We start from the raw sequence: 18,712 nt of genomic DNA, 5'->3' as shown, positions 1-18,712 counted from the left end.
TAAAATTAGTATACTTAAAATCATCTCTGATCTTTACATAGGCTTCTTTATCCCACCTGTTTCTCTCGGGTATTCTTTCTTATTAACTACTGGAGAACAGAAATTACTCTGCTAATTCACACAAGTGATTTGTGTCTACTCTTTTCAAAGTAAAGGTATATATTTTGAATTTTAGAATTTAGCTGTCCCCTTGCAATTTTTTAGGCTTCCATACATTTCCATTACTAATGAGTGAAGCCACTTAATTCATTGACTAAATACATAATAAACTAACAGCAAGGCCAAAATCCTAAATCCCAATTGCTTAGACTCTGACATTCATTGCAAACCAATCCCTTATCCAAAGAGAATGACTTGTCTAGGAATACTATGCCCGAGTAGGATGAATTTAACTAATTTGTTGCAGATAAATTCTAGTTTATGCTGTTACCTGAGTCTCAGAATTTTGAATGCATTTTATGAATTTAGACTTTGTCTCCAAAGTAAACTATTAGTCTTCTCAGGTGGTCTTCAGAAGTCCCCAAATTAATATAGGACATTTGCATTTTTAAAATGTATACTTATGGACAGAAACTCAGTGTTAGCCATTTCAACTCATATTTTACCTTCTGAGGTATCTTAACTCATGGGTTATCTGTATCCTTCATTTGTAAGGGACAGAAGACTTCTAGACAAGCCCTATGTGATCTTTTAGAAAGTAGAGTTTAGTTTTAAATCTCAAGCAACTATCACAATATCGTTAAAAAGACCTTAACATTTACCTTTTCATAATTCAACAAATTCTAAACACAAAAGAGAAGATAGTGAACAGATAGAATTAGTCCATGATTTTTCTACTATACTAGATTTCAAAGCACCTATTTGGAAACATAGACCAGATTCAGTGTTAAATAATTCCAATTTCTTCAGAAAGAATAAATGATAAATTTAAGTCTTAACCACTCTATGATCATTTTTATAAAGACTTTGATGTCCTCACTAAACACCAGTTGCAGAAGTTACTGCATGACTATTCATAAGTGAGGTATCATAATTGTCAGCTGTGTCCTGTCGCTCAGTTTATTGACATGCATTTCTTTTTTTTTCTTTTTTCTTTTCTTTTTTTTAGGGGGGCGGTTTCGAGACAGGGTTTCCCTGTGTAGCTTTGCGCCTTTCCTGGAACTCATTTGGTAGCCCAGGCTGGCCTCAAACTCACAGAGATCCGCCTGGCTCTGCCTCCCATTTGCTGGGATTAAAGGCATCAACCACCACTGCCCGGCTCTGACATGCATTTCTAATCACTCAAAAAATCTACAGAAGGCTAAAAATATTCCCTATGTTGTAACCAAATATGCTGTATTAAGAACTTACCCTTTTGGCTTGAACAATATCCATGCTGAGAATTGCAGGTGACAGAGGGCAAAGAACTTCTGATCCTTTAGTGCTGCTCAAGAGAAATACTTAGCAATGTTTAAAGGAATAAACAAGTTGCTTAGCCATAAATATTCTGCCTTGACTATGAAACTTACAGTTAGTTTTAGAAGAAGATATTCAAAAGCTAAAATTCAGGTTCCTAGGATCTGATTTGGCAATTTCTGATGGGGCATTGCTAACCCTAATAGCATGCTGAGCTTGTTCTTTTAGACTCATGTCATCTATAATATAATATTTCCTATGTCCTTACCTGCTCAGGCAAGTAACTCCATGGGGAGTTAAGATAAGCATAGTTACCTTATCTTTCCAGGGCTCCTTATATACACCATACTTATGCAAATTTGAAGTTCCCAGGCTTGCTATTTGCATTTGATCAGAGCAGCATTGGCATAGAAGAACATTTTTTTTTTTTGATCTCTGATTTTATATAGTAGCGATGGCTTTTCCTTGCTAGAAGCTATGCTAAGGATGATAATTGAGGTGCCTTGGCTTACTCTCCCTATCCTAATGATTCTTCTTACAATTGGCTATGCCAAGGATAGAGGTCTGGCATTTACCTTCTTGGAGATTTATCAATTAGTGGCAAATGTTCTACCATTCTCCTTTTATAACTTTTGTTTTCTGCTTACCTTCTCCAATAGGAACGGAAATTTGTAGGTGGAGCTGGCCAAGTAAGTGAAAAGATGATGGACCTCCTTGGGGATAAAGTGAAGCTGAGCTCTCCTGTTACTTATATTGACCAAACAGATGACAACATCATTGTGGAGACACTGAATCATGAACACTATGAGGTAACCAATTATAGTCAAAGGAGTTTATAGTAAATAGGTTTTGTGCCTTTTGCAGCTTCTAATCATATCTATTCTAATCAGTCATATTAATTAACTCTAGCATATGTCTACCTCAAGATTTGGTTTACTTACTGTCCTAGTTTGCTTCTCTGTTGCTGTGATAAACACCACAACCAAAAGCAGCTTGGGGAAGAAAGGGTTTATTTGGCTTACAGGTCTTGATCCCAGTTCATCATGGAGGGAAGTCACTACAAATATTCAAGCAGGAGCAGAGGCAGGAATCATGCAGTGTGCTGCTAATCGGCTTGCTCCCATGACTTGTTCAGTTTGCTTTCTTATACTACTGAGGACCACCTGCCCAGGGTTGATATTATCCACAGTGGGCTGGGCTGTCCCATATCAATCATTAATCAAGAAAATGCCCCACAGACAAGCCCACAAGCCAGTCTGATGGAGGCATTTCCTCAGTGTGGCTTCCTTTTCCAAGCTAATTCTAGTTTGTGTCAAGTTGACAAAACCAGCCTATTTTGTTGCTTCACAGTGACTTGATTTGGTATTTTTTAAATGATGCTTTGTACCCTTTGCAAAGGCTTCAGCTCATGTTTGAGGTGATATTTTGCATATTATATTTCAGTGTAAATATGTAATTAGTGCCATCCCACCGAATTTGACTACCAAGATCCACTTCAAACCAGAGCTTCCACCTGAAAGAAACCAGTTAATTCAGCGTCTTCCAATGGGGGCTGTCATCAAGTGCATGGTATATTACAAGGAAGCCTTCTGGAAGAAAAAGGGTAGGTTGCTCTTATTTGTGTTTAAACTATTAAGTAAAGAAACCATATTTTAGGGATATTGAACAGAATATGCTCAATAGAAAAAGACAAATGTTTTTAAATTTGCAGAGAAATTGTAAATCTGTCTCTAAATTTCATAAAATGGCCTCAAGAGTAATTGTTGACAATGGGAGAAAAAGATGGGCATGCAATGGGAATATCAATTATGGGTCCAGCACTGTCAAGCTCCTGGCATTTATCTTGCTGCTTACTCTTCATGAGCAGAATGAAACCAAGAGGCCTTGTGGAAACAGTGCTGCTATGAAGCCAGCTATTCTAGGACTTCACCAGCTTATTAGCATCTGTCTCCAAACATAAAATGGTTATAAGGCTTTGTGATAAATACTTATCAGGGTATTGTGAATATTAATGAGGCTTTCCAGATATGGTTCCTGCTCATATTCAACAGAATTCTTTTCACAGCTTCTAGTGTTAATGGAAGTGATTCCTTCCAGCACATCCCATCTCTTTCTCCATGTGTTCCTGCATTCAGGGCTATTTTACCATTTTCCCCATCTTACCATTTTGCCATGCATGAGTCACAGCCCTTTATGGAAAAATGATAGAGGTGGGCCATTTTCCACATAAAGAATAGATGTCCTTGTATAGTCATATGTTTCTTTAAAATAAAAGGGTCTAGAGTTGGAGCAAAGACTTAGTAGTTTAAGATTTTCCTTCCTCCTTAGTAAAATAGTTTATATACACTCTGTATATGTGTATATCTCTAATGCTGGTTTCAGTTCCTTAATTAATTTTCTCCTGGTTAAGACTATTGTGGATGCATGATCATTGAAGATGAGGAAGCACCAATTTCGATCACTCTGGATGACACTAAACCTGATGGGTCACTGCCTGCCATCATGGGGTAAGTTAGAGCTGGGAGCAGTTTCTAATTTGTTTTGGTATAGGTGCTGGCAAAGCATATTGCTATATAATTAAGCTCAAGTAATGATAAATATAAACTATATCATGTTTCCATGTATTAGCATATCCATAGCATTGTTTTTGTGTTTTGTTTTCCACAAGAATACTGGAAAACTACTAAACTTGACACCATTTTTAACTTGCACTCACTTACCTATTCGCCTATAAAAACTCACATGCTAAGGATAGAGTGGAAAAGGCAGCCTGACAGACAGTATCATAGTCAACATTTCCTAGAGACAGAATGTCCACAGTCATTCTGGAAAGAGAACAACTTTACCCTATAATACCTTCCAAATACAGTGTCTCTGGACTTGATCTGCTTTCCATACACTTGTTGAATACAAATATCAGTATCAATATAAGATGAGCCAGGTCACAAGTAGATAGCCTGCAGTTATCAGTCACCAGCAATGCTTCCTTTATCTTCAGAAGTACCTATCTTTGTCCTTCTAAATTATCCTACATGCATAAAAAGCCTTTTATTGTGCTGCATTATAACAAAAGAACACGTGTTAATAACAGTCAAATGACTTTTAGAGACTAATGGTTTCTGCTTTTAGGAAATGCAGGCCTCCTTCCTGAAGAGATAGCTGAGCTCAATGAACATAACATCATGCCATTTTAGGAAAGTTACAAAGAGAAAGGGGAACCTAAGAAGCAGGCTCTGCCTGGATTACTGATAAATAAATAAAATGGTTTATAGCTACTTGTCTAGCTGTAATGTAAAAAATAGCACCAAATTCCTGAGGCAGGCAGGAACGAACAATATAGTGACCATAAAAAAGCAACATATCCTCTTCATTTTTAGTTCCATTGAGCAAGACAGGATCCAGGCAGTTTAGCCAGCTTGGCATTTCTATAGGCCAACAAAAGCAGATCAGGATGCAAGTTTCAGGAAGTCAGTGATAGTTCAGTTATAGGTGGAAGAACTTCTGAAGTTCTTGCCTTATGCTCCACTGGGGTTGCTTTGGCTTTATAACAGGAACATATGTGTTGGAACCCTTCCAAGTATTGCTGAAAGATATACTTATATTTTGTTTTATTGATAAAAGATGTATATCTGGGTGAAAAATGTTTCAGCACCTATCTACTTTGTAGAATGATCAAATCAGGTTTGTTAGCATATACTTCACCTCATATGGTTATTTCTTTATGGTAAGAACATTGGAAATCTTGTTTAGCTATTTTAAAACATACAATAAATTAGTATTAACTATGGCTACCCTACTGTGCCGTAGATCACCAGAATTTATTCCTCCAGTTTAACTGGTACTTTGTTTATGTGAGGCCAGACTTCATTTTTTCCAAATACGAAGAATCACTGAAAACAATAGTTACGCAAGGGAGCTCTCTGTCTGCCTTCTGTTTACCTAAATGCAGGGCAGAGTTTTAAAAAGGTAGAGAGTCTTTCTATCCTCCCCTGTATCTCACTTATGTTAGGAGATAAGTTCTCCTTTATTGGAAGCAGCATTTTATTAGCTTAGAGCCAGAGCTAGAGGAATCTGCAAGCTGACCTCCAAAAGTAGTTTCCAATGTGTTTGCCTTCTCATGATTTCCCATCTTCATAAACCTAAAACTGCTTTCCTTTGTTTCTAAAATGTACTGTTCTTTGTTATATAAGTAGTATAAGCGAGATTTACTACCTCTGGGATACTTTTAACAGTATGTTGTCCAAAGGACAAACACTGCAAAAGTTAATAAACTTGCTCATTTTTTTTCTTTTGTAAATCTCTTTTGTTGTTATTATTACAACAATATGAGGGTTGAGAAGAAATATTTTGTCTTTCATTACTGTTGTTGACCAGCTACTCTTGTTATATTAGGGCAGTAGCCTCCACCCTCTCCTTTTTTGTATGTACAGCACTAGGTATTCAACCTAAGGCCCTGGTACATGCTATGCAAAGGTTTACTACATTTTGTGCAATTTATTTTGATATAGGGTCTCACTAAATTACTCTGTTACAAAACTGGTTTTAAACTTTCCTGCTTCAGACTCCTGAGTAGCTGCAATTACAGGACTGTACTGCCAGACCCAGCTCAATTGCTTGTTTGACCTTCCTTCCTTCCTTCCCTTCCTTCCCTTCCCTTCCCTTTCCCTTCCCTTTCCCTTCCCTTCCCCTTCCTTTCCCTTCCCTTCCCTTCCCTTCCCTTCCCTTCCCTTCCCTTCCCTTCCCCTTCCCCTCCCCCTCCCCCTCCCCCTCCCCCTCCCCCTCCCCCTTCCCCTTCCCCTCCCCCTCCCCCTCCCCCTCCCCTTCCCCTTCCCCTTCCCCTTCCCCTTCCCCTTTCCCTTTCCCTTCCCCTTTCCCTTCCCTTCCCTTCCTTCTGCTCACCCGCCCGCCTGCCTCTTGAGGCAGGTTGTCATATAACCAGATTGGAGTCTAACTTGCTATATACGTGAAACTATCCTTTAACTCCTGATCCTCTGGCCTCCACTTCCTGAATGCTGGGATTACAGGCATGTGCCACCACATCCGACTTTGTACTTTGTTTTGATAATGAAAACCTTGTAGATATATCACCTCCACTTTGGCCCTAAGAGTCAAAAACAGAGGTGGTAATTAACCAGCACTGTGTTTTTAATAATCATCATCTTTTTAGAACTATTAAATGTCTCCAATGCAACCCCAGCATATTTGATTTCCACAGTAAACAGCTAAAGAAAATTGAACAATATTTGTCCATAGTTAAAGTGATTATTGTATTCCTAACTTGAGATTTGACAGAAATAAACAATACTGGCTTTGAGGTCAAAGCCATACTAAATCAGCTGACTAATAATTGAATTTTTCATCAGATCTTGGTAATTTTGTATAAAATAGTATACAAGTCTAAACTTACTGATTGTTGCATAAACCTAAAATATAACCAAAACCATTAATTTTGAGCCAAAACTAGGAGTGCTAACTCAAGCAGACTTATGATTATATCCCATAAAGTTGAATAGTTCAAGTATTATTTTTAATTCATTCATTTTTAAATATTAAGACACAAATGATGGATTTCATTGTAGCATTTCCATGCATGCTGTTTTTTCAGATACTCCTTTTCCATTCTCCATCCCCATCCTCCAGCACCCCTCTTGCTAGTCCCTTTATTCAAATAATATGCAACTTTCTCTGAAATTCCAACCTGTGTTAACATACTTTTTGTATCTTTGCTTCTCAGAACATTCTCTAATAACAGTCCTAAAAGAGTTGCCAGTCAAATTGATGAACACTTTTATTGGGAGTGAGGAGAAAAGGAAGTATTCCCTTTCAGCCTTGATCTATCTATTGGATGTCTCTAGAACAAAATAAATACAATTTTTAACCATTTTTAATGAAGAAATAGTTTCATCACACTTTAGTTGATTTAGATTTGTAGTGGGGACTGGATAATAAATACAGAACTTTCTGCATACTAATCAAGTGCTTTACCACTGAGCTATGTCTCTACCCTTCCCCTGGATTTTGTAAGATTTCTCTTTCTATTAATAGTGTAAGTAAGGATTTCATCTCACAATCAAATTCTTTAAAATGTATGTGTAGTTAGTATTATTGACATAATAAATAGAATCTATTTGACTAAAAGGAACCAGATAGAGTTTTACTGAGTTATTTTGAGTTATTGGGAGGCTATTTAATCAGATCCCAAGGAAGCTCACTTAGAAATAGAGATATGGGTACAGGAGATTTATTGGGGTAAACTTTAGGGATTACTGCCTTTGTGGGAGGGAAGGAATCAGGACCAGCTAGAGAGAGAGTTGAATGTCAGTGTTGTCCAAACCAAGATATCAGCCATCCCATGGAAATCTGGAAGCTGGAATGACCTTTCACAGTTGTCCCAGACTTAGACAAGGGAATGGGCCAACTTAATCATTGGGTGTCAATTGCCTCTCAGGAAGGGCAGGATATTGACCCAGGGAGTTATCTACTAGTGATTATAATTGCTGGGGAAGGATTTATCTGTGAGCTAAGGGCACCAATTACTGGTTCTGAAGAGCAGGGAGTGAGGGGTGTGCCAGGGCATTTATGGTAGGCACGTATTAATAATTGTCCAGCTTTTATTGAGTGTCATTATCAGGATAATTATCTAATGCAATCTTAATATGTTCAATGCCTAATTCCCTATAATATCAAATATGGTGTTAAATTTTACAAGTAAAATATTGAGTAAGAGGTTACCTGTTACTTGGGAGCTCACAGCCTATCAGAGTTTTAGATACAGAGGGAGCCTAAAGACAGGATGACATTTGCTGTAGGAGAAGGGGAGGGTTGGGAGAGCTCATTAATGCTGAGTAGGTAATGGTATGCATTTATTGTGATAATAACCATTCAAATGTGGCTTCCTCCTCCAGCTTCATACTTGCTCGGAAAGCTGATCGACTTGCTAAGCTAAATAAAGAAATAAGGTAAACAATTTATATCTGATAAATCAGTAAAAGTTGCCTTTACATTCTGTTTGTTGTACCAATAATAGTAGAACAGCAGCAAGAAGAGCACAATATTTTACAAATATTCTCAACCTCAACAAACCAACTTTTTTTTTTTTTTTGGTTTTTTTGAGACAGGGTTTCTCTGTGTAGTTTTCGTGCCTGTCCTGGATCTCACTCTGTAGACCAGACTGGCCTTGAACTCAGAGATCCGCTTGGCTCTGTCTCCCAAGTGCTGGGATTAAAGGCGTATGCCACCACCGCCAGGCACAAACCAACTTTTAAATACTTTGCTATGTTCTCTTTGGTCAGGTCAATGTCTGTGTGCATGTATTAATTTACCTTTACATATTTGTGTTCATTTTATGTGGTTAAGAGGTAGGTTTTCTTATGAGATAATTAGAGGTAACCAGAACACTTAGGCTATATAGAGCACTTATGGCTTAACCACTTTTCTTAAGAGCACTACCCCCCACTTCTGAATACTGTCACCTTGGTGATAAAGCTCTAACTAGGAAAAAACTTAATGTGATGTGTGCGCGTGCGCGTGCACGTTCACGCGCGCGTGCGTGCGTGCGTGCGTGTGTGTGTGTGTGTGTGTGTGTGTGTGTGTGTGTGTGTGTGTAGACTTATGCATGCCATAACACGAGTGGAGAACAGAGAACAATTTTGTGGCATCATTTTTCATCTACCTTGAAATGTGTTCCAGGGATTAAATGCAAGTCATCAGGATTACATAGCAAGCATGTGTACCTACTGAACCATCCTGCTGACCCTAACATGGGAATTTTGGAGGGTCACATTCATTCAAATCATAGTCATTGACATGTGACAAAGTCAAGAGTAGCAGATAACACATCCATATTTTTTTTCATTATACCACACTAAGCTTGACATTTTCTTTTGGATTTCCTGCCTTTCCTTTCTATTAATAATAAAATAAATACCAGACTGGAGGTAGACATTTGGTTATGATTCCACATACTGGCGGAACTGTAAAGTTCTTGTATGACAAAACCTTTACTGAATATATCAGTGATGAGAGCAATGGTTTTCAAAACTGTGTCCAACTTTCCCAAAAGGTATTTGGAAAGTGGAAAGTCTAATTTTTTGAGGCTTATAGAATATGATTCCATAGGTCTGAAGTAGAGACTGAGAATTTGTATTTTTTAACCACCTGCTCAAGTGATTATGATGAGGAAACAGATTTATAAGCCAGTGGATAGACACAACTGCAAAATGATTTGCATGGTGACCTCGTTTGCCTGCAATTTAAAATATATTCTATTAATTTTTAAGCCAAACTAATCTAAATGCATTACCCTGAGTGGAAAATGTAGCTCAGTAGTAAAGCACATGTTTTTTTGTATGTGAAGTCCTGCGTTCCATCCCTGTCACACACACACAAAAACTTTTTAGGTATTCACATCATTGTCTTCCATATGTCTTCTCAAAAGTTTTAATTTTAATGAGGGAAAGGAATGGGAAAGATAATTCTCTGGTGTGTTTGTGCAAACTTGTCTTTGGCTCATTTAATAATATACAGTAAATGATATTTTATTATGTTTTTATTTATGATTAAAAGTTAATTACAATGAAAGTTGATTTTTAAATTTAGCTCTACTTTAGTAAAGATTTTATTATAGTCAAGAAAATAAGTTAAATACATCAAGCTTTTAGAATACTGATTGGCAATATTCTTACTTGACTTGGCAATATTTTTAATTGACTCCGAATGTCTGAATTACTGCCTATAATCACTCATAAAGTGAGAATCTGCTGTCTCTTTGTGGCATAGAAAAGAGGATACCATACTGAAGTGAGCATAGAATTTGACTCAACACTTATTGAGCATCCACTATGGGCAGAATGCTCACAATAGTAAAGGTTTACCTTCCCATTACTTAGCTGAAATGGTAGTAAAGGAATCTGCAGCTCACGGAACTTGAGCTTCATCTCTTGAATGGAGAATTTAGATTAGACAGAGAAAGCAAGTAAGCAGTAAGTAGTCTTAAGACTTCTTCCTGTATGTTAAGGATTTAATCAAGCATTTTCTAACTGTCCTAGAATTGACATATCCACTTTAAATTATGTGACATCATTCATGAATGACATTTGTCTCCTTTAAAACTTTGCATAGAAACAGTATAGCAATAAGTAGCATTTAAAATTCCACCTCCTCTTCTAAACTTAACCATCTGTACTTATATATGATAGAAGTTCTAAGAGTTGTATCAGTGGTGTAAAAATAATGATATCAAGAGCAATAAGCTTACATTTTGTTCCACACTATTTAGAAAAATTGGGGTTATGTTTTAAAAATATTTTCTAATGCAATTGGCAATATAAACTTCTATATTTTTACATTTGTTTTCTTTATTACTAGTAAGCTTGACTTTTGCATGTATGTGTGCACTCACATATACATATTCTTAACCATTTCTCTCATCTGGTCTTAATGCTTGTTTTATGGATTTGAATTACATCTTTTGATTCATTTTCATAAAAATTATTTTCTATTTGTTCATTAGCCTTTAACAAATATTTCAGAGACATTTTCACATATTTAAACTATATAAAAACTGAAAAGAGTAAATATGACTACTATATATTCAATACTTGAGATAGAGCCATTAATTTATAATGTAAGATGAGTAAATTTAGTAAATTATGTTTTTAAAAAATTCACCAGGAATAGTTGTGAGTTTAAATTATATCTTCTTTTAAGAAGAGATTAGCCAGGCATGGTAGAATATACCTGTAATCCCAGGTCTCAGGAGGCTGAGGCAAGGGGATCACTGCAAGTTTGAAACCACCCTCATCTGTATAGCAAGTTGCAGGCTATACATAGTGAGACCTTGTCTTTAAAAAAAAAAGGAAAATTCTGTTGATTCCTCAAATTACTGTGTTGAGACATATGATGTTAATCAGCATACAGAAATCCACTGAGGCATATAAGTCAAGTTCAGGGATTAATTGACTATTTGTTTTATAGTTACAGAAGGCTATTAAGTTTCATTTTTCTTCAAGGGAGTCATTATCAAGTACCCTAGAACTTAATGCATTAATTCCATGCCCATCAGTTAATACTTATGTAACATGTCTTTGCTCTTCTCTATAGGAAGACGAAAATCTGTGAGCTCTATGCCAAAGTTCTGGAATCTGAAGAAGCTTTACATGTAAGAACCCTCAGTCTCTAACAGGCTTTGCTCTGTTGGTTCAGAGTGGTAAATTAAAGCAAGTTCTGGTTTCTTGTAAGTCTTAAGCAGAGAATAGAAATGGGTATGTTTAATTTTGAGAATTAATTTCAGCAATCCAGAGGCATTAAAAACTAGTGTCAGGCCGGGCGGTGGTGGCGCGCGCCTTTAACCCCAGCACTTGGGAGGCAGAGCCAGGTGGATCTCTGTGAGTTCGAGGCCAGCCTGGACTACCAAGTGAGTCCCAGGAGAGGCGCAAAGCTACACAGAGGAACCCTGTCTCGAAAAACCAAAAAAAAAAAAAAAAAAAAAAAAAAACTAGTGTCAGGTACATGGAACTTGTGATATGGCATTACTTTGGGCTTTTTAAATGTTCACTGCATAATAGGCATGCAATTGTAGTAAGAGACTTGGAGCCATAATCATTATGTCATGGATTATTGAGATTGATCTGCAGAACAGAGACCCTGTGTTTCTATCATTGTCAAGTGCTTGCTGTAAAATAAAACCCCAGATATGTCATCCTGTGTTGCCGAAGACACTGTGATATATATTTGACACACTGGTCTTAATGTTTGCCCAGGTCAAAAACGTACTAATTCATTTCTCCACATGGAGACACAATTCATACCTCGTTTGGCACTCCTAGGGTTTTTTATACTGCTTCTGAAAGCAATGAGAAGGAAATGGTTTCTGAAGAGTCCACCAATAGCTGAAGACTTTTTCTGTGGATTGTTGTTTAAACTGTGCATATAATAAACATTTAGATTGTGACAGGGAAGTCATGGAAGTCTCTTTCATATTCTCCAAGGAGCACTTTCATCTTAATTGCTTCCTTTGAGCAGTATTTTTATCATGTACTTTTCCAGCTTAGGGAAGAGATCCTGAAAAAATGCTTTGTGCTCATTTTCTACTTGCTCCCTCCTAGTCTGCCATTGTTAGTGATACCTGGGTGGATTGGAAAGAAAAGTCCACTGTCTTAGACACTTCAGAGTTTGGAGAAAACATTTCCAAAAACTGATTGTTAGTAGTGTTTCCTGAAGACTTAGCTCTAATCTTTAGAATCAGCCTGAATGAGAGTGTCCTCGCTACCAAGTATTGGGCTATATCTTGACCCCCTTAGGCAAGAGGTTAAGAGAATCAGTGTCTTTATTTTACAATGTACTCTTTTTTTTCTTGCAATGCTGAGAATTAAACTTGGGGTCTTGTGCATGCTAGAAAAGTGCTCTACCATTCAGCTTCATCCCCAGACTGATTTCTTTCCCTCTCCCTCCCTACTTCTCTCCCCTTTCCCTTTCTTTCTAATTTTCTTATTCATTTTCATTGTGCTAGGGCTCAAACTCAGGGCCTTGCACATGCATACCACTGAGTTCCATCCCTACTTTATGCTTTAAATATAAACTTTTTGTTAATGGAAAATATATAAGAGCCTTCACTGTTGATAGGTAACAGTTCCACTTTTATTTTCTTTTGTAATTTTCTTTCCATTGAACTACAGCCAGTCCATTATGAAGAGAAGAACTGGTGTGAGGAACAGTACTCCGGGGGCTGCTACACAGCCTACTTCCCTCCTGGTATCATGACCCAGTATGGAAGGTACTGCCCAATCACTACACCAACTCATATAGGCTTGCACACATTTAAATAAGCTGTGTTCAATAGGAATTGTAGGACTAAGCAATATTCTTATTTGTAAATCCCAGATAAATAGCTTATAACTTGGTGGATGCCCCCAGAGAAATGAATGTTAACACATAGTACTCTGTAGCAGAGTACTATGCAGGACTTCAGATGTCAGCAGCATTTATGAGATAAAGACAACTACATTGTCCTTTGGGAAGCCTTTGGAGCTTTCCTCAACATTTATTTTCACAGGGCTACCCACTCACAGGACAATGAATATATTTGTCCAACATGTCTGTCTTGTCAACAGAGGAGCATCAGATATTCTTCTTCAGAGGGAAGAGTTCTTGGTGTATACCAGCTGAGTTAGAAGGAGATGAGATCTACATGGCCTGGGAGTCTACCTTTACTTAGAAACACCGTGATTCTTGTACATTGTTATTTCTTTGCCTTATAGGCATAGGATTTAGAATCACTTGCTCAGTTTCAAGAGATACCACATAGGAGAACTGTAACCCACATGTTCTCACAGACTGAGTGGCTGGCTGAAAATAGGTCATTATTGCCTTTAGTGAAGAATAAACTTACAATCTACTTCTTCCAGGCTTGATAGTTTAGATCCTTGTACACAGGTACAGGAAACAAAGATAGCCTTTTACTTTGGGCTGAGATTCATGTGTGTTTTCTCCTTGTTTGGTTTCCCTTCCTTTGTGGACTAGATGAAGGCAGTAAGTGATTGGCTCATTTCCCCTCAGCACCTTCCTATTTAACTCTGTGTGACCTCTTTATTTCCTTGAAGGGTGATTCGCCAGCCAGTAGGCAGGATTTACTTTGCAGGCACAGAGACAGCAACACAGTGGAGTGGCTACATGGAAGGAGCAGTCCAAGCTGGAGAACGAGCAGCTAGAGAGGTAAGGGAGGAATCGAAGGTGCACTCCTTTTTCAGATGTAAATGCATCTTGGGAAGCAGTACTGTGAATTGAATTGAAGGCATACATGAGAGGTATGGGCTATCAGTGAGCCTAGCCCTATGGCAGCATTTTTTTTTGGGGGGGGGGTTTCGAGACAAGGTTTCTTTGTAGCTTTGGAGCCTGTCCTGGACTAGCTCTGTAGCCCATGCTGGCCTCGAACTCACAGAGATCCGCCTGGCTCTGCCTCCCCAGTGCTGGGATTACAGGCGTGTGCCACCACCACCCGGCGTGTGGCAGCATTTTTGTCATTTGCTCTTTCTGGTTCTTTGTTTTATGTTTATATGGATATATACTTGGGCTATTTTATTGACACAGTTGTTCATATTTGTAGGATACACATTGATATTTTGATGCCTATGAATAATGTACAATGATCAAATCAAGATAATTAGCATCTCCTTCATATCAAAATGTATCATTTCTTTGAAACATTCCAAATCCTTTCCCCTAGCTCTTTGGAACTGTATAGTAAATTCTGATTATCTTTAGTGACCCTATATTGTTATTGAATGTTAGAATTTATTCTTCCCATTTGAATTATGTTTTGGTACCTGTTATCCACTCTCAGTAGCCTTACTCACTGTTGCTTTTCTTAGCTTCTAGTGGCCTCTGTTCTTTTTTCTACTCTTATACGATCCACTTATTTGGCTTCTGCATGTAATGGATAGCATGTACTATTTGTATTTTTAGGCATAGCATATTTCATTTAAGGTTGTGTTGTCCTCTAAGCTCATCCATGTTGTCACATTGACAACATTTCATTCTTATTTAAAGCTTAATAATGTTCCATTGTATGTGAATAACAATTTTCTTTATTCATTCATCCATCTGTTTCTTGACACTGATAGTCTATGTACACATTTCTTTGACATCCACCTGTGGGTTTATCAATGTTTAATATGACTTTGAATCTGTCAGAAGTATATAATGTCACATTATAATGCCATAGTCACTTTTCTTTCAGGTCTTGAATGCTCTAGGAAAGGTTGCCAAGAAAGACATATGGGTTCAAGAGCCTGACTCCAAGGTAGGTTTGCCTATTCCATCTCTATAGACAAACTACAGCATATAAAAATTGCATTTACCTTCTTTCAACCTTTGCTTTTATTATAGATGCAACTGTCTTGGGGATAGAAATGCACATTATTACAGATAGGCTTTGTTTCTTCTAGCTGTGTAAGAATTTCTGTTAATGATCTGTGTTTATTCATCTAGGATGTTCCAGCATTTGAAATTACCCACACCTTCTTGGAGAGGAACCTGCCTTCCGTGCCTGGTCTACTAAAGATCACTAGTTTTTCCACCTCTGTGGCTCTTCTCTGTTTTGTATTGTACAAGTTTAAACTGCTGCCACAGTACTGAACTTTTTCACCCTTGGACCTCCTGCTTGATCATCCTTAGCACCATCACCATTAAAAGAAAAATGTGGATGAATTACAGCCCGTGCTATTGGGCCATTTAAGTGCACTTGATTTAACCCTCCTCAGTTTAATCTTAGTCTTTGTAAAGTGATAACAATCCCAAGAATCACCTAGCTAATTATAGTAAGACCAAGTTTCATCCTGTTTATTAGACTAATTCATTTTGGTTGATAAAATGTAATCCTGTGAATGTTTAATTTCAAAAAGGTGAAGTACTTGTGAGGAATAATTTCTGGGTTATTTTTCTTGCCTTTAATGCAAAATGGTTGATGTTTTCAGAAATAAAACACTTGATTTACTGTAACTTTCGAATAGCTACTCAGATGTGCAGAGTAAAGTAGTGGCTGAAATGTTCCTTAGGTGTCCTCACTGAGTGTTTCCATGTGAGACAAACTACAATAGGCACTTCCTTTTCTGGACTGTATCTAAACATGAATTAGCCCTTGTCAGTAACATTCTGTGCTGATTTAAGGAAAGTAGCATTTTTTCCCTGTGGTCCCTGGCTGTCTGATCATAGAATTAGATCTCTAAGCCTACCTGTGTCTTCAATATGGTTAAATATTAGCATGCCATTTTCTCTCAAGTACCAAAGGACACATGAAATTTTCTCTGTTGTTATTTATTGAGACAGTCAAATACAGAAATGAAATTAGGGCTCAATCTGATAACATTACTTGTTTTAATTATTAGGTTTTATAACAGACATTAAACTGAATGATTTTATATATTCAGGCTGAGTTCTCGATCTTACAAGTATTGTGGGCCTGGAATGGTGCCTATCTCTTCTCTTTCCCATTTGAAAAACTGTCAATTAAAAAAAAACCTTTCCAAAGGTTTCAACCACAAAGCACTTCCTTTTTTAAAAAAATATTTTTTATTTAAGAAGAATTAAAATATTGCCAGCACATGCCAGCCAACCCAAGTTTATTGCACTAGCTTTATGCTAAATGCAAACTTAAGCCTCTGGGTGCTGATGTGAGGGCTTGAGATCTTTAAAGTTTTGTCCATTCTAAAAGCAGAGATCTAGATTTTCTGTCCTGTTTTATCTTACAATTCAAAAGCATTTTAACAAACTTAAAATATTCAGTGATATCTTAGATATTCTCCAGTACAGAAGAAGTTGCCTGGATTCATATCAAACTGCAGTGAAAATTCTCATCACTAATCTGTTAGAGTTGTGTGTATTCACTTCCTGATTAACTCAGTCCTGACACACCTTGAGAAATGATTTAAACAGCTGAACTGGCAAGGGCTCTAACAGTATTCAGATTATTAGTATTGAACTATTGAATGTTGAAAATCTGAGTTTGCAGTTTACCCTCTACTGCCTCTTAAAAATCCAATTAATCCATCCTAATGATATCCATCCTATTAAGCTATGGCTTGGGTATTAAAATGATTTCTAGTATATATGTGCTTAGACATGTAAATGGGAGTTGAAAAACACCCTATGTGAGGTTATCTACCACAAAGATAACATAGGTCTTTTCTCTGAAACAGAGGGAAAAAAGTCATTTTAAGAGGTTGATAATCCCCTTCACAGTTCTGCAGCCAGTTGGCCTTTCTCCATAGTTAGGATGAGAATTAGATTTAAGAAGTACACGTTTTTGTCACAGCTGTTAAATATGGTCTCGTATTATGATGAAAAAATTAAACTTTACTGAAGGACTGTGAACTATATTTTGTTTGATGGTTGTGAACTTGGTGCCTAATGTTCCATGTCCAAAGTTGGCCCCAGTGCCACATGTGGGTGTATGTATTTGTATATGATTTGCCACTGAAGTAAGATTCTGTCTGTATGGTACTGGGTTTTGTTGTTGTCAATAAAATGTGATGCCAACCTTCCTTCAGATAGACTTCTTTGTTTTGCTGATAGTTCTATCAGAAGGTCAAAATGGGTTCTCATAGCCAGAAGTCTATAGAGGATGAACTTCTAAAAAGCATTTGATATTGAAACTCCAAATTCTCATCACTGGGTTTCATCTTCAAGTTATGAAGGTTGCCCTAGAATAGATCAAATACTATAGTTTGTCTGGCTGAGCCACAATTGTGGATTCTACAACAAGTTGTGGATTCTTTCCTAATTAGCTTATGATGTCTTGAACAGATCACTTGGGTTCTCTGCCTCAGTTTCCCCATCTGTGGAAAGATGATCTTGTGCTAGATGTCTTCTCGGGATTCTCTTCATTACAGCATTATGTGATTGATGCATTCCATTTCTAGTACTATTTCACTTATCACTTTTTGGGTTTTCTAGGAACAGACTGATATGCTGAGTCAGAGCAAAAAGTTACTGGAGACAGCATCCTAAGGGGATGAGGAAGGCAGGATTGTGCCGGGGGAGAGTCAGCCTGCAATGCAATTGCAACTGAGGACTCAGGACATTCTATTGGGGAGATTGTTGAGCTGCCTCCATCAAGGCAAGATCTAGGCTCTTTGTCCTTCTATCAGCTACTCTCTGGAAGGGAGTGTGTCCACAGAAGAGGCAGGTCCAGGAACAATTCCGAATGAGAAACTGCAACTGTGATTTTCAGGCCCTTATAAGAAACTGGGATCAGCCTCTATCCTGGCAGCTGGGGGATCCAGGACACAGGACAGTGTCTAGTTCTGCACAACATAGAAAATGGCCTTGTCTTATATAAGCTATTGTGGACTTGAACTTTGGTTGTATAGAGTGGCACTACCTGTCTGAACTTATCCCTATTAAAAAGGTTTTATTTCGACATTATTTTTTTATAAAAGATAAAGAAAAGTTTGGAAGGAATTCTGAAAATGAGTTAAAGGAGAACCCTACCTACACATTACTAACAAAAATCAAAGGGATACATATATGCTTACAAATAGTTGTCTTTAATAGTCAGTTAAAAATGAATAGCAAGCCTGAGAAGTAGAGATTAGATGACATATGAGTTGTGTGTTACTCTGAAAGGTACAAATTCCTTTTGATGACTGCCGGTCATAGAAAATTAAAAGTGCTTCTGAAGATTTGGTTCACATGACCAAATTATTCTCAAGTACCTCATTAAAAAAAAATCTATTTTATATCATTTGAATGCCAAATTGTTTTTGGATGCCTTTTGTTCTCACACAATACCAATAACCACTGAGTGAAATTACTGGGATGG

At 37.4% G+C, this 18,712-nt stretch overlaps 1 protein-coding gene across 1 annotated transcript in view; it reads left to right on the top strand.

The window, feature by feature from the left end:
• Positions 1-17,432, top strand: part of Maoa (amine oxidase [flavin-containing] A) — a 70,043-nt gene extending 52,611 nt beyond the window's left edge. The window contains exons 7-15 of the mRNA XM_006976875.4: positions 2,055-2,204; positions 2,839-2,998; positions 3,806-3,902; positions 8,301-8,354; positions 11,497-11,554; positions 13,071-13,168; positions 13,995-14,106; positions 15,131-15,193; positions 15,382-17,432. Coding sequence (XP_006976937.4) covers positions 2,055-2,204; positions 2,839-2,998; positions 3,806-3,902; positions 8,301-8,354; positions 11,497-11,554; positions 13,071-13,168; positions 13,995-14,106; positions 15,131-15,193; positions 15,382-15,528 — 939 coding nt within the window. The 3' untranslated portion in view covers positions 15,529-17,432. The remainder of the gene's footprint in view (positions 1-2,054; positions 2,205-2,838; positions 2,999-3,805; positions 3,903-8,300; positions 8,355-11,496; positions 11,555-13,070; positions 13,169-13,994; positions 14,107-15,130; positions 15,194-15,381) is intronic.
• Positions 17,433-18,712: the final 1,280 nt, after the last annotated feature.

The sequence above is a fragment of the Peromyscus maniculatus genome, chromosome X (assembly GCF_049852395.1).
Source record: "Peromyscus maniculatus bairdii isolate BWxNUB_F1_BW_parent chromosome X, HU_Pman_BW_mat_3.1, whole genome shotgun sequence".
Lineage (NCBI taxonomy): Eukaryota > Metazoa > Chordata > Mammalia > Rodentia > Cricetidae > Peromyscus > Peromyscus maniculatus.
Note: the sequence above shows the minus strand (reverse complement) of the source record. Positions and strands in the feature narration are given on the sequence as shown.